Below are 13,871 nucleotides of genomic sequence, written 5' to 3' on the forward strand. Positions count from 1 at the left end.
TTACTAAACAGACCTAAACTTTAACAAATTATTATACCACAAATATCATTTCAATATCCACCCTATCACATCCAGTTTAACATTAGTTCCAATGAACACATGGCAGGTGTCAATGAATGGGTAATTGAGCTCATCTGACAGGGATACAGTGGTTTGTCAGACAGAAATGTTGGGAACCACTGACTGACTGGCTTAATGTTACATACTGTACATAATGTTACATACTTACATACATATAAATTATTCAACTACACTGTATAATTTATTTATGTTTTCAATACTACATTTGACTCATCCGATTAATGACATTTGTTGCTTCTGGGACTCTGTATCTGCCCCTAGAAATATGGAGGTTACTGCTTGTTTGCTGGCTCAGTGGTTGTTTTTCCATTAAAACAAGAAACCTTCCTTATCCTCTTGGCTATACAGGGTCTCAAATCAAATCTTTACAGTATATCCCTTTTGCTCTCTACAACAGCCACCACAAATCAGTTCATCGTTTCTGCATCCCAAAATGGTTGTTGGAGCAGCACCAAGCAATAGTGCAAGATAAATGAGGGCAAGCGCATTGTAATTTCCATATCAATCACGGATAGTGTCAGCAGCTTAACTTGGAGAACGAAAGGGAAAGGAAAGAGAGGAAGAAAGAGAGAAAGGGATGGAGAAAACAAGAAAATAGATGCTTTTGTTGCTATGAACATTATTCACTCCAGCTATTACCTAATGAAGCACATTTCATATTTAGAACCAGGTAATGCACCTCATGGCACAGAGCCAAAAGCATACTGACTGACTGACCAAGTGACCGACTGACTGACTGGCCATCTCTAACTATCCTTGAAAACATCCGGGTGCAAGCAGAGTGCAGCTGTCATTTAGGCCATAAATGTCCAGCGGATTTATCTTCCCAAAACATTAACATTGAATCGTGGCTGTCAGCATGTGTGTCACCGAGCCTTGATGTCGAGGTGGTGCGCCTGACAGGCTGGCAGGAAGGGAGGATGAAAGGAGGGCGGGAAAGGATCGAGAGATGGCATGAGGGGAGGCCCTCAAGGCCCTATAACAAGTTCTGGAGAGTTGGGCTGGCGAAACTTTGTGTCGGCATTATCTTGTTAAGTGCTGGAGTCATTGAAGGACACCAGACAAGTGATTGAACAGAGTTGACTTCAGCACAATTTCCTCCTTGTGGCGACATGTATCAACCAGGCCATTGGTCCCTATATTCTGCAGCTTAACTACCTCTCAGGCCTCCCACTGTGACAAATAGCTTCTGTCTCTTCTAATGTAATATTTGTTTCTACTTCTGAGAGCCTCTCGGCTACTCCGTGGCGAGTCTGTCTGCCGACTGCTTCATTGTGTTAGCTGACTTTATTCCCCAACCGGCTGTCAATTGGTGGACCGTCTGAGTGTTCTCGTCTGTCTGTCTTTTGTCTCATTGCCGGCGCTGTCTTTTTTTTACTCTCGCAAACTCTTTCTACTGTTCCCTCGTCAACCCCTTGCTCTGTCTTGCACTCACCATTTCTTTGCCTCCCTTGTGCTCTCTGTCCGTCTCTCTTCCGTCTCCTGCTCTCTCATTCTCGTTGCTTTTCTTCCTTCCAACTCCCTCTTTTCCCCGTCTTTCCACCTCCCTCCTCCCCCTTTTCTCTCTCTCCACTTTACCGCCATGTCTGTGCTCCAGATGCTAGCTGTCTCAGCTCCGTGGGCCGCGTCTCAGTGATGGGCCCCTCCAGGAATTCAAAGCACCATTCTGGCATTTTCTTCCAAGCAATTGCTTTTTGCAGTAATAAAGGGGGAGTAGCTTTAGCATCTCTCTCTGAATGAACTTACTGGCCCTAGGCAAACCACAAGCAAGTGCACATCCATGAATCCTCTTAAGGCGGCAGGACACTGCAGGACTCTGTCCGGATTCCTACCTAATTAAGCTATCTCTCATAATTTGCAGGATTGGTCTCAAGAAATTACAATTAATCACTTTTCTTTGACAAAGGCTCCAAATTAGGCTCCTGAATCTTAAATTCTCTGTACTTCCATTTTAATAAGAAAAAGCCTGAGCTGTTACACGCAAACAATGTTTTTCTTTGATGCGACCTGTTGAGCCCTGCAGTCATACACCACTAACAATGTGATATGTAAATATTATACATGCAGTTTTAAATGGTAATTAAAGTCACATTGACACCAAATTAATTCACGATGGGACACGGAGCATTTAAGGTGCAATTAGCCATGGAGGCGGCTACGGCGGTATTTTGCCTAACTGCAAACTCCAAACACTTCACAATTTGTTCTCACATTAAGTAAATGTCACAGCATATTAGCATGCTATTATGGCATCTGGGTGTTTTTTTTTCACTGTAGGGTCTGGTTACCAAAGTGCAGGTGGAGACTTAAAACCCAGAGCCGGTGAGTGAAACAAAAACAACGGAGGAGAGGATGAAGAGAGACAGAGAAGGGGCTTTAATACAATTTTTGCTGCATCTCAGTGTAAACAAGTGCACCAACTGTTGTGGCTGTTAACTGTTCTGAAACAGTGCAGCAGCTGGGGAGAAACAGGCTGTGTTCTGTCTCACTACAGATGAAGCTGTGATAACAAAACTGCGAAACACAGGCACGATGCCTACTTGCAGGATTTACTGTGGCTACAGCAAAAAGCCTGCTTTACTTGCCACTGCCTCTTTGCCAGGAGTGTTTTTGTATGGAATAGCCTGTCCACTTGTGCACACACACATGCTCTGTGCCCGAATGAATGGCTTTACATCCTCCTTTTATTAAGCAGTTATTCCTCGTGTGTTTACCTACAATCAATAGAATTAACAAGATGCAGGCAGGCACACACACACACACACACACACACACACACACACACACACACACACACACACACACACACACACACACACACACACACACACACACACACACACACACACACACACTCACAAAGTGGTAATATTGAAAGGAAGAGCACAGAGGCTGTAATTGATTGCAAACCTGCATTTATAAGTGTTGTGTGTATTAGGCTTGTCAACCAAAAGGCCAGCGTTTATTGATTCAGTGAGAGGCTGCAGAGAACAATGCAGTGTGCTCTGCAATGTCATTTCCAAATAATTCAGTTTGATCTCTATGTTTTTATGTATATCAAAGCTGTTCTTTCAAATAAAAAAATCCAGATTTAGAGAATGCGGAGTAGGTGCTTGTTTCTTCAAAACTTACCTGTATGTAGACACAGCAGTGCTTTGAGCTAAAGGCTAACAGCTGAGTGCTTACATGCTGATTAATCATCTTAGTTAGCTTAGCCTAGCTAATAATTGGAGGTGCTCAATACATGTACGAACGAATAAACTGAATTAGTCTGTGACTGAATCAGTGGCTTTTAGCAGTTAAGTCCCCCTCACGGGAGTCTGAGCGCATCCTTGTTAGCTCAGCCGTAATATATAGTGTGTTAATTCCTCATTTAAAGCTTATTGAAAGACCACGAAAGTCACAGAAACAAACAGAATCTGACAATTGTCGTAAATGCTAGCTTTCCAAGTTATTATGTACAGTGCTTGGTAACAGCTTGGACTAGATACAGACTTCCAATGCAAATTAGCAGGTAAGGCGCTAAAGGAAAAGTCAGTAAAATACATGCTTTGGGCACAATGAATTTGTCTGTACAAAGCGTATATGGAAACCCATGCATAGTTGTTAAGATATTTCAGTCAGGATCGATCAGCAGACTGACAGACCGGCATAGCCATGTATAGAGCCTCACAGCCAAGATGAGGTTTGCTAGAATTCAAGGTGAAACAGCAAACACTTTATGCAGTGTAACAGATGTTCGCTGTAAGAAATGGGAAATGTTGTTCAGAAAGGAAGCAATCTACTTGTCAACTTTAGCACTATGTCACTGTAATGGGAAAAAAAATATTGGCTCTCTGGTTTGATTTCTTTTCCACTTTCCAAAGTGTGCAAACATCAACGCATTTTTCAAACTTATGGGATGATGGACGCCCACTGCCTCTCTTGCCTGACCAAACTTGATGCTTTCCATCTGTGGCATGCTCATTACGCGATAACAGCAACACAACACCCCCCCACCACCACCCCATCATGGTCTTTGCAAAGCCGTCTTCTAAAAAGCTCTTCAAACATGTATGCGGGCTCTGGCCCCATTTACGGGGGTCCATAAAGTGGCTTTTGGATTCTTGGTGGAAAACTCAACAAGTTTCCTCCCTTTATGAATTTACGGCCCCAGGCCATCGGCAGCCCTCTCTGCTGCTTCCTGACAGCGGCTCCGCTCTCCGTCTCCCTCCCTGCAGAGGAAGAGGCTCGCGGCTACGCTGGAAATAAGATAATATATTTAAATTTGTCCGTGCGTTCACCTACAAGTTCTTGTGTTTTTTCGAGGTCAGCCGAGTCCCCTTTCCCCGGCTGGTGAATCAGACATCTCAGATTCTGTGTGTGCGCATGCAAGCAGATACGCGATGAGCCATATCCCTACGCTACTGTACTGCCTTTGCTTTTTTAACCATCTATGGGCGACGTGGTGAGATGCCCGGGTGCCTCGCACCATGTTTTCTCCATGCATGCCCCCGGGCAGCAAACTGGCAGAGGAAAACACAACATGCAGTTGTGCTCTTGTGTATGTGTGCATCAGTGTAACCTATTTGCCTGCTTTGATGTTATGCTTATTAATATCTCTAATGTATGTGTTTGCCCTTGAGTGACTAGATCTGTCTGTGCATGAAGGTGTGGATATGCACACGTTGGATTACTTTAAAGGCTGGCATGAATCAGCAATTGCCACATTTTTGACACTGAAGGTTGCTAAAAGAAAGGAGTTGTACATGAGCTCTCCTCTTCTCCTTTTCAGACTCCCACCACCTCATTCTCCTCTTCTCCCTAAGCGTTCATGCATTTCTCTTCCCCTGTGTGACTGTTTGCAGTTTAAACCAGGACCCCGGCCGTGGCTACATTCCTTAGCTATCCCAAACTAAGATTAGCATACTGATTAGCTAGCCTTGTGGCTCTATCTTCGCCTTCCCCCGAGCTCACATGCAGGACTACAGCCTCATGAATACATAATAGCACCAACGGCAAACAAATGCTTGGCTGAGAGCTTCCAGAGGAGGGAGCTATAGTGCACGGAATACAATGCTTTTCTTTTTTTTTTTTTGTAATGTAATCAGAGGGTATTGAGGCATTCTGGTGTGATTAGAGTCTCCAACACGGTATGAGCGGTTAAATTGTTGCGCTGCTGCCATTTATCTTTCTCTCTGTGCACTGTGTTTGTCTCCTTCTTCCAGAATCTTTTCCCACTTTTTATTTTCCTTCTGCTCCCTCCCCACCGTGTCTCACCCTCAGGAGGGATTCTCTTTCCTTCACTGATCTTCTTTCTCTACCTCTTTCTTTCTCTTCCATCTTTCTAAAATCTCCTTTTCATTAGCCTCTACCACTACTCCCCTTTTGCCTCCTCCCCTTCTTGTTCCCCAAACCTCTCCCTTTTCTTATCAAGGCGTTAGCGAGGATGTCAAGCCACCTCCTGCTCTCACCTCTTTCAGTGACACTACATCTCTCTCTCCCTCCTCTTGAATCTCTCCCTCTGAGAAGGGCCTGAGTGAGGACGGCAGATCGTGTGAAGTTGGATGTTGATTCTAGGTGACAGGCACCATATGAGTCATAGCCATAATCACAGAGCTCCCCTCCATCCCCCACCCCCTTTTGGCTCCACAACACAGCAGCACTGCATAAGCAAAATTGCTCTTGGTACAAACAACTGCTATACAGTACACAACATGCATGGAAATGTCTCCAATTTGTACAGTATGTTTTTCTCTCACACAGTGCATATTACAATTCAATAAAAGAACAATAATGGCCACATGGTCCAGTAAGAATGCATGTACGTAGTCCACATTTGCATAAAATCCCCTAAATGTATTGTATTCTGGACTTTTCCCCCCCAAGTATAGATGCTATATATGTGAATAGGTAAATAGAAATGTTAATTGAAGAAAACATGTATTGATGGCCAAGAAAGAACCATAAAGTGTATATATGAAGTAAACATAGCCACCATGACATCAGCCATTGGTTTGTGGAGTACAGATTTAAAGACTCAAGTTCCGCATTTTGGCCCTCGCATTCTTGGTTTTTGGCCGTCACCATCTTGGTTTTCCCCAACCAGAAGTGTCACGAGAGGGTGATGCTTAGTACAACCAAACGCTGGATAAGACATTTTTTCTATACAATGATACAATCAGCTTTTGATGCATCCTATTGATTCCGCAGAATATTCAACTGTGGAGATACTTCAGAAATTGAAGATATTCTGAGTAGTTCTGACGAGGCTGATACAATATATACATGCAATATGTTTTAAATCACTTTACTCTTTTTTATTTAAAAAAAAGTCAATTTGTTTTATTGCTAATGATTTATGAGTACATTTAGAGTTGGAATCTACAATTATCATTATTGTGTTTTGTGTTTGGAACAAAATTAGTCAATCGTCATTGAATCAATCAGCAACAATTTTCTAATTTCTCAAACGAAAATGCCACATTTGACAATTCCAGCTTCAAGAAGAGAGAATTGACTGCTTTCCCTTGTCTTGATTAATAGTACTGAACATCTTTGGGTTTCAGACTGTCAGAACCAAGACATTTGATGACTTCACCTTGAAGTCATCAAATGTCAGATGTTTCCCTGACAGTCACAGGCAGTTTTATAGTTTTCTGATGTTTTATTGACCAATTGATTAATCAATAAAATGATTGGTGTACTAATAATGACAATGATTGTTAGTTACAGAACTAAAATGTACAGACCTTCAACATAAAGATTGTACTGTCTGTGTCAAAGGACAAAAATGTAAAATTAGACATAAATTAGACATAAATTTACATTTATTTCATCAAGTCAAAAAAATGTCAACTCTAATCTAAAGGAGAAGATAAGAGAAGGGAACAGCAGAGGGGACAAGAGATGACGAGAGAGGGGCGGCAAAAAAAACTGCTGAGAGAGCAGAGACCTCAGTCAGAATAACATACAGCTCCGCTCAGACCTTCACCAGAAAAGAGACCCACAAATGAAATGATGTGAAAGAAATGGAACAGAGGGAAAGAAAATGAGAGAACATGTGCATCAAAGAGAACGAGGAGAATAAAATATGAAAACTGAGCATTCAATGGAGGTTAAGAAAGGTATGTAACATAACAAAGGCAAACTGGACCACACAACTGACCGGGACATCGAAGGACAGAAGAACAAAGTAGAGGAGAGGGAGGGATAAATATAAAAAAAGGACAAAACAGAAAGACAGCCTAGATGAGGAAGGTCAAACATATTGGAAGTGGATGAGAAGAAAGACAAAGCAAAGAGAGGAAATATTCTGGGCTGCAATTTCAGATAATTGGATATTTATCTGCCATAAAAAGAACACAAGCTGAGACAAAAGAAAAATCTAAAAAGGGAAGAAAGATAAGAAAGAGGAGCCGAGAGGAGAAACCAAATAGGCTCTTGGTCCTTAGTTTTACAAATATTAGTAGTAAGAAAAATGTAATGTTACTGGACTGGACTGTTTCTCTACACAGTAAAATTACCTTACGAGAAATAGGGGGACTGGAGCCTCAGTGTTGCGCAAAGGGACAAACCAATTCTGAGCAGGAGTGAAGGGCTTATGAAAAAGAAAAAAAAGATATAAAAAACCACTGTTGCTCAGATAATTAAATTCCAGAAGAGGTGAGGTGTTGTCAGGAAGGAGTTTGAGGTCCTAGTTGTGGTGGTGGTGGTGGTGTTGGGGGGTCAAAAGACTGCTGACTGAAACAAACATTGATTGGACACAAGCAGACGATCAATCGCCAATGGCACCATAAAAAGAAGAAAAAGACCCCCTATCCAGCTATAATGATTACAGAGCAAACTCAATCATCTGTCCAATGTAGAAGAAATAATAAGGAAACAGAGCAGAGGCTAATGCAGAGGCTATGAGGAAAACTCAAGAAAATGAATGTAATGAATCTATTCATATTTACCAGCATAGCTAATGTGTTCAAAGACAAGACGATTATATTAATCATTAGCTCGGTGGCTAATGAAATAGCAGGTTTTTTTTAATGGGCTTATCATGACTCTTGCGCATACATAGCCGCCGTTTTTTTTTACTCACACATAGCAGACTGGAGCACAGTGTGCCAGCTGGATATCTCCTCAAAGTGAGTCAGAGAAGGGAAGCGAGAGGGAGAGAATGTGTGAGGGTGCCAGGGAACAAGAAATGAAAAGACATCCTCGGCCAGAGAAGTAGCCTTAGAGAGAGAGGGGGACTGTGTGACCGTGTGTGAGTGTGTGTTTGTGTTTGTGTTTGTGTGTGTGTGTGTGTGTGTGTGTGTGTGTGTGTGTGTGTGTGTGTGTGTGTGTGTGTGTGTGCTTGCATATATTAGACTAATACGGTTCTCCAGGCAATAGTTGAATTACCACCTGGAGTAAGACTAACAGTTTGTCCAACTAGAAGGGTGCTTATTCCTAGATTCATTTTAAAAATCAGTTTTTTATACTGTATGTCTCATGTGGATTCTTTATTTTATGCAACCAGTGTTTAGTCCAGAGACAGAAATGACAGATGCATGACTGTCTGACCTCAGTAAGTGAGGCTGACAGTCAAACACAGCCCTCTGGGCAGAGATGTGCCTTTTCGTGAGACAGCTAGATAGAGAGAAAGAAAGGAAGAGAGATAATTAAATGGAGCCACAATAACCTTAATTAGACCTCTGAGACACTGGAGTCCAACTCCTGTCCAAATAAAGTGTTTTCCCCAACCAATGAGACACATTTCCATCTTATCTAAGCCCCCTGTCTGTTAGCATGAGTAAGGGCAGGAGGAAAGGAGATTTAAGAAGTACGTGGGTTTTTTTTTCCAGTGTACACAGAAGCTAGTGCGTGTTTTCCAATAACTGTTTAGAAAAATAAAATAAAAAATGACTCTAGTGCGATCAATAGTGCGATTGCCAGTGGCAGCTCCACACCACCACCTCCACCCCCATCCCCACCCACCATGACACGGTCCTCACTGCGCACCAGCGTTTGTGCCCAAATGCCGATATGCTGGTCAAAAATTGAGGGACTTACCGCAGAAGAGAACCAGCAGAGCTGTCAGAAGCACCACAGCCCAGAAAGTTGACGACATTGTCGGCCAGCGACTGGCATCTTTGCGTCTCGCCAACCTTGACACTGAAGCCATTGAACAAACGGAGCACTTCCCCTTTGAAGAGACGAATAAAAGCAAAGATGGTAATCTCACAATCCAGCTCGGCCTCTCACAATGTTCATATCTCCGCGTGTAATCCCACAAAAAGACATGTGAAGATAGAGCAACTGATGGAAAAGCAGTGGTCTGCTCCTTGGGTATATAGTCGGCTTGCCGGTGCGCAAAAGAAAAAGGTCACATCTTCCTTAGGAATCCCAGTTAGGAAATAAACGCAGTGTTTCTTTTTTTCTATTCGTCCAGAAACAAGTTGGAAAACGTCCGTTTTTAGTTGTCCCAAAAGTGCGTTAACCTCAATTTACGTCCTTTATTTAAATACAATGAAGCGTGCCTGAAGATTGCGTTCAGTTAATGCTCAAAGTGTTCAATCACCTCTACCGCAGCGTCGTAAAACCTCCTTCACCTGTGGTTGGTCCCCTCGATCCCCTCGATCCTCTCCAGCCCAAAAACCGGTGTGAAAAATAAACGCCTTCCTATGAAATCCGCTAAGTGGACGCCTGGATGAATGAAGGAGGGCTGGTCGTAAAAAGGGGGAAAAGTCATTTACGCTCTCGGTTTGGAAACGAAGAAGATGAGGATCACAGCATGCTTGCAGGAGTGAGAATGGGAGAGAGACTGGAGGAGAAAGGAGCAGGAGGAAAAGTGCGCACTGTGCGACTCCAAGTGATTTTTTTTTCCTCCAAATTGAAACATTCAAATAATCGATATTACGTCAGCAATAAGCCACCTGAGGTCGCGGTTTATAGTGATATCACAACAGCTCGATGCTGTGCAATGAATAAATCGTTTTAGGTCACAAAAGGAGTGTGAATCATGGCTTAATATGGAATTTATTGATTTGATTGATTGATTGATTGATTGATTGTCTTTATTTCGAACATGCAAGCAATAAAAAACATGATTCTTAATCAATTAATGATTATCAATTGATTATCAATAGATGAAATAAAAAATAAAAGAGACAACAAAAGAACACAAAAGAAGTAAAATTTAAAAAAAAACTTTCTACATGCTCGGAAAGGGGGTAGGAGGAAGTAAAAAAAACTTATCTAGTCCTACCCCTTAATAGATCAATTTCATGTGGTGTATGGTGTCAGTTTGATTTATAAATCGATATTGACAGTGATATCTAAACACTGGACATATTTTCTTCAATCAGTGACATATTATTCATAGCGATTTGAATTATTGTGCATACTTTTTGCTGTTGCTGCAAGATTACAACTACTAAAAAGAGTCATTGAGAAAAAAAATGCTTTACTTATGTAATTATATTTTGCCACTATGTTCCTTCTCTACTATATTCACCAGAGGTAAATATTCACTACTATTCATATATCAATGTAGATTTTACAAAAAATACATGCTGTATGTTGATCCCATAAAAATTTGACATGTCATAGAATAAACAACCCAAAAGTGAATATGATCGCCCCACCAAAACCCACAGCTATTATTATATACAAATATATAACACTTACTGGGCAAATATTTTTGCACAAGAATCACTTTTACATCCAAATCAGTTTGTAGTAATGAACCTACAGAGAATTATCACCCGAAACTGCACCTGCCCTCGGCTTTCCGAAGCTTCATTGTCAGTTTCAACCCATTTTTTCAGCTGTTTTCAGTGAAAAAGCCCTAGAAACCCAATGTACACTACACGAACTTAGTGACTAAAGCTGCTGAACATAGTGGAGCTTTTCGCTGCTTAAGGATCCTGGTGGAGGCCAACAACTAAGCAAAAAGAGAGTTAATAGAGTGGACTTGCACTCACCATGGACCCAGAGGCAGGACTCCAAATGAATGCTGTTGTTCAGTAACTGCTAGATGTGCAAATAAGCAACTGTTTACTTTATGCTTTTTCCTCCACTGCTTCAGGACAATGGACAGCGCCAACGCCTGTGCCTCAGTGTAACAGACAGCTGCATTGACAGCACATCGGAGCGTTGGTACCATGGACAGCGCTAATGAGTAACAGTCCAAAGGTCAGAGCGGTGCCGGCCGACGGGCTTTCAGCACCACGGACAGCGCCACTCACAATGCATGTGGACAGTTCTCCGGAGAGTTGGCACCATGGACAGCGCTAGTGACGAACAGCCCAAAGGACAGCAGCCATTCGCTTTCAGCACCAGGGACAGCGCCAATTACATCTAATGCGGACGGAGAGTTGGTACCCTGGACAAACGCCACGAACTATACTCAACCCCATCACCAACACAATGGAGTTACAAATACAAATTCAATAAGGCACAACGGACAGCGCCAGTTACTGAGCCTCAGCACCACAGCGACAGCCCCTACACTTGAGCCCTGTCACTGGACTGGCTCTGTCTGTCTGGCAGTGAGGCTCTGGAGGCCTCTGTGCATTCACCTCAACAGCCTTGGCGGCTGTGGCGTAGTGGAGAGCAAGGTAGTTCTCCATTCAGAGGGTCGGTGGTTCGATACCCGGCTTCGGCAGTCGATGTGTCCTTGGGCAAGACACTTAACCCCAAGTTGCTCCCGAAGGCTTGCCATCGGTGTGGACTGGATGTTGCATGAATGTTAGTTAGAGTCTGATGGTGGCACCTTGCATGGTAGCCCTGTCATCAGTGTGTGAATGGGTGAATGATATGTAATATACTACTGATTGTAGTCGCTAAATGACTGTAATGTCTGCTAAATGACTGTAATGTAATGTAATGTAACACCCCCTGCCATGCATACTAAACCTAAGCCTCTGCCCTTACATTCTTGTGGTGAAAAAAAACCAACTCAATATTCAAGCCAAAAATGTAGCTTCTATTTTTTCTATTTTCTATAATCGAGATGTTCTTTCAGCTTGGCTTTCATTTCCAATAAGTTTGTTTATAAGGACTGCAAGTTACCCTGCTTAGACTTGCTCTAGCAATGTGCACTAGACTGGAGCCCTTGTAAACCTGACTGTCAAATAATCGGTGTAGTAAAATAGTTAATTGCTGTAGGGGTCCTTATCAGTCCCTAAACCTCTATATCTGAATGTTATTGCTCTCATCAGTAACTTTTGTTAGTAGCAATGTGAAAAGTGGACAGATTCCCCCCCAAATCATCTGTGCCTTGTCTCCTTCCCCCTTAGCCATCTCTTTTCATGTCTTCTCTCAATTACCTTGCTGCAGAGCTGATCTCAAAAGAAGTGGACTCATCGTAGACAGTCAATTACAGCCCTGGTGGAAAAGCACTGGCACGGTGCCTCCTACGTGGTGTTATGTCAGTGACTGTGTCACTAACTGTACAGCGAGGCCAAAGTCTACTTGGCGGACACACACACACACACACACACACACACACACACACACACACACACACACACACACACACACACACACACACACACACACACACACACACACACACACACACACACACACACACACTTTCAATGCAAATTGTGCAATTAAGCACATATGCATCGGTTCCTCTGTCTTTCTGTTTTTCTCTCACACATTCACACCAACAAAAAGCAGCCATTTGCTTTCAGCTCGGATATAATGCATGAGCTGTGGCCTACATATGTTATCCCCCTCCTTCACTTTTACATAACAATTCTAAAACTCCAAACAGAATGAAGCACACAAGGGATGAAAACAATGACTTGGATATTGCTATTTCGGAGGATGTTACCACCCCCCTTCGTCTTCAAAGTTGAACAAAAAGATACTGGGTGACTCAATGTTTTGCCTGTGAACCATGATAAAATATTATCTTATTCCCTCTCTACATGAAACAACATTGTGGCACCGGTTCTCTCGACTCTCTGTGTTCACTAGTGCTTAGCGCAGAGGTCTGGCCTCTGTTGGAGTTCAAATGGATTTATAAAATATCTGTGCAGTTTAAATGGTGTTTTAAAATGTAGATGATGCTGCCAAATGCGAGAGCTCTGAAAAATCAAATAAACATATTTCTTCGGTAGAGATATGATCCACGAACTTAAGCAGCAAGCTCAGGACTTCTGAAGCTGAGACTAGAACAAAAAAACTCTGGAGTTAGAGGAAGCAGCCAATGATACCTGTGACTGCTGCAGAACAGAGCAAGCCATGGAAGGAGCTCTGTTGTTCTTCTTTGTTTACTTGATGCTTGATTAATGATGCTTTTGAAGGTATATGGTTTCCAAAGGAAATGTTCAAGCTTGAATTATCTGCCACCTCATTTTACAAAATGTGTACTCACATCAACTTAAATCAACAGATGGTATTTCATAAAGAATAGCAGGGAAGGAAATTAAACAGCCTCAATATTTCAGAATGTCATAAAGACTACAGTCACATAACGATAATGAATGTTTCTCAACTCACTTTGACAGACCAATGGGCACTGGAAAATACAACGTAGCATTGATGTAAAAAACATGTTATTCTGTACGTCCAGAGATCCAGATTGTACAAGATTTATGTATTGATAGTATATCCTTAGCATTTAATGGGAATCCTGGATTGTTAAGAATATTCAAAAAGTTAGTGATTTGTAAAGATTGAAAAGAGAGGATTCAGTTCAGGGCAACCTGCTGAACTTGAAAAATCTTCTAAGAAGCATTTAGGCCTTTGCCATTAATGATTTTTGTTTACCAGATCTAAAACTTGGTCTTAAAAATGCTTTTAAAATTTGCTAGACC

At 42.1% G+C, this 13,871-nt stretch overlaps 1 protein-coding gene across 1 annotated transcript in view; it reads right to left on the bottom strand.

Annotated features, from left to right (window-relative positions):
• tafa5a (TAFA chemokine like family member 5a) overlaps nt 1-9,220 on the bottom strand; it is a 122,899-nt gene extending 113,679 nt beyond the window's left edge. Inside the window, exon 1 of the mRNA XM_054624944.1 lies at nt 9,109-9,220. Within this exon, the coding sequence (XP_054480919.1) occupies nt 9,109-9,220 (112 nt within the window). The remainder of the gene's footprint in view (nt 1-9,108) is intronic.
• Between the last annotated feature and the right edge of the window lie 4,651 nt (nt 9,221-13,871).

Source organism: Anoplopoma fimbria, chromosome 23 (genome assembly GCF_027596085.1).
Source record: "Anoplopoma fimbria isolate UVic2021 breed Golden Eagle Sablefish chromosome 23, Afim_UVic_2022, whole genome shotgun sequence".
NCBI lineage: Eukaryota > Metazoa > Chordata > Actinopteri > Perciformes > Anoplopomatidae > Anoplopoma > Anoplopoma fimbria.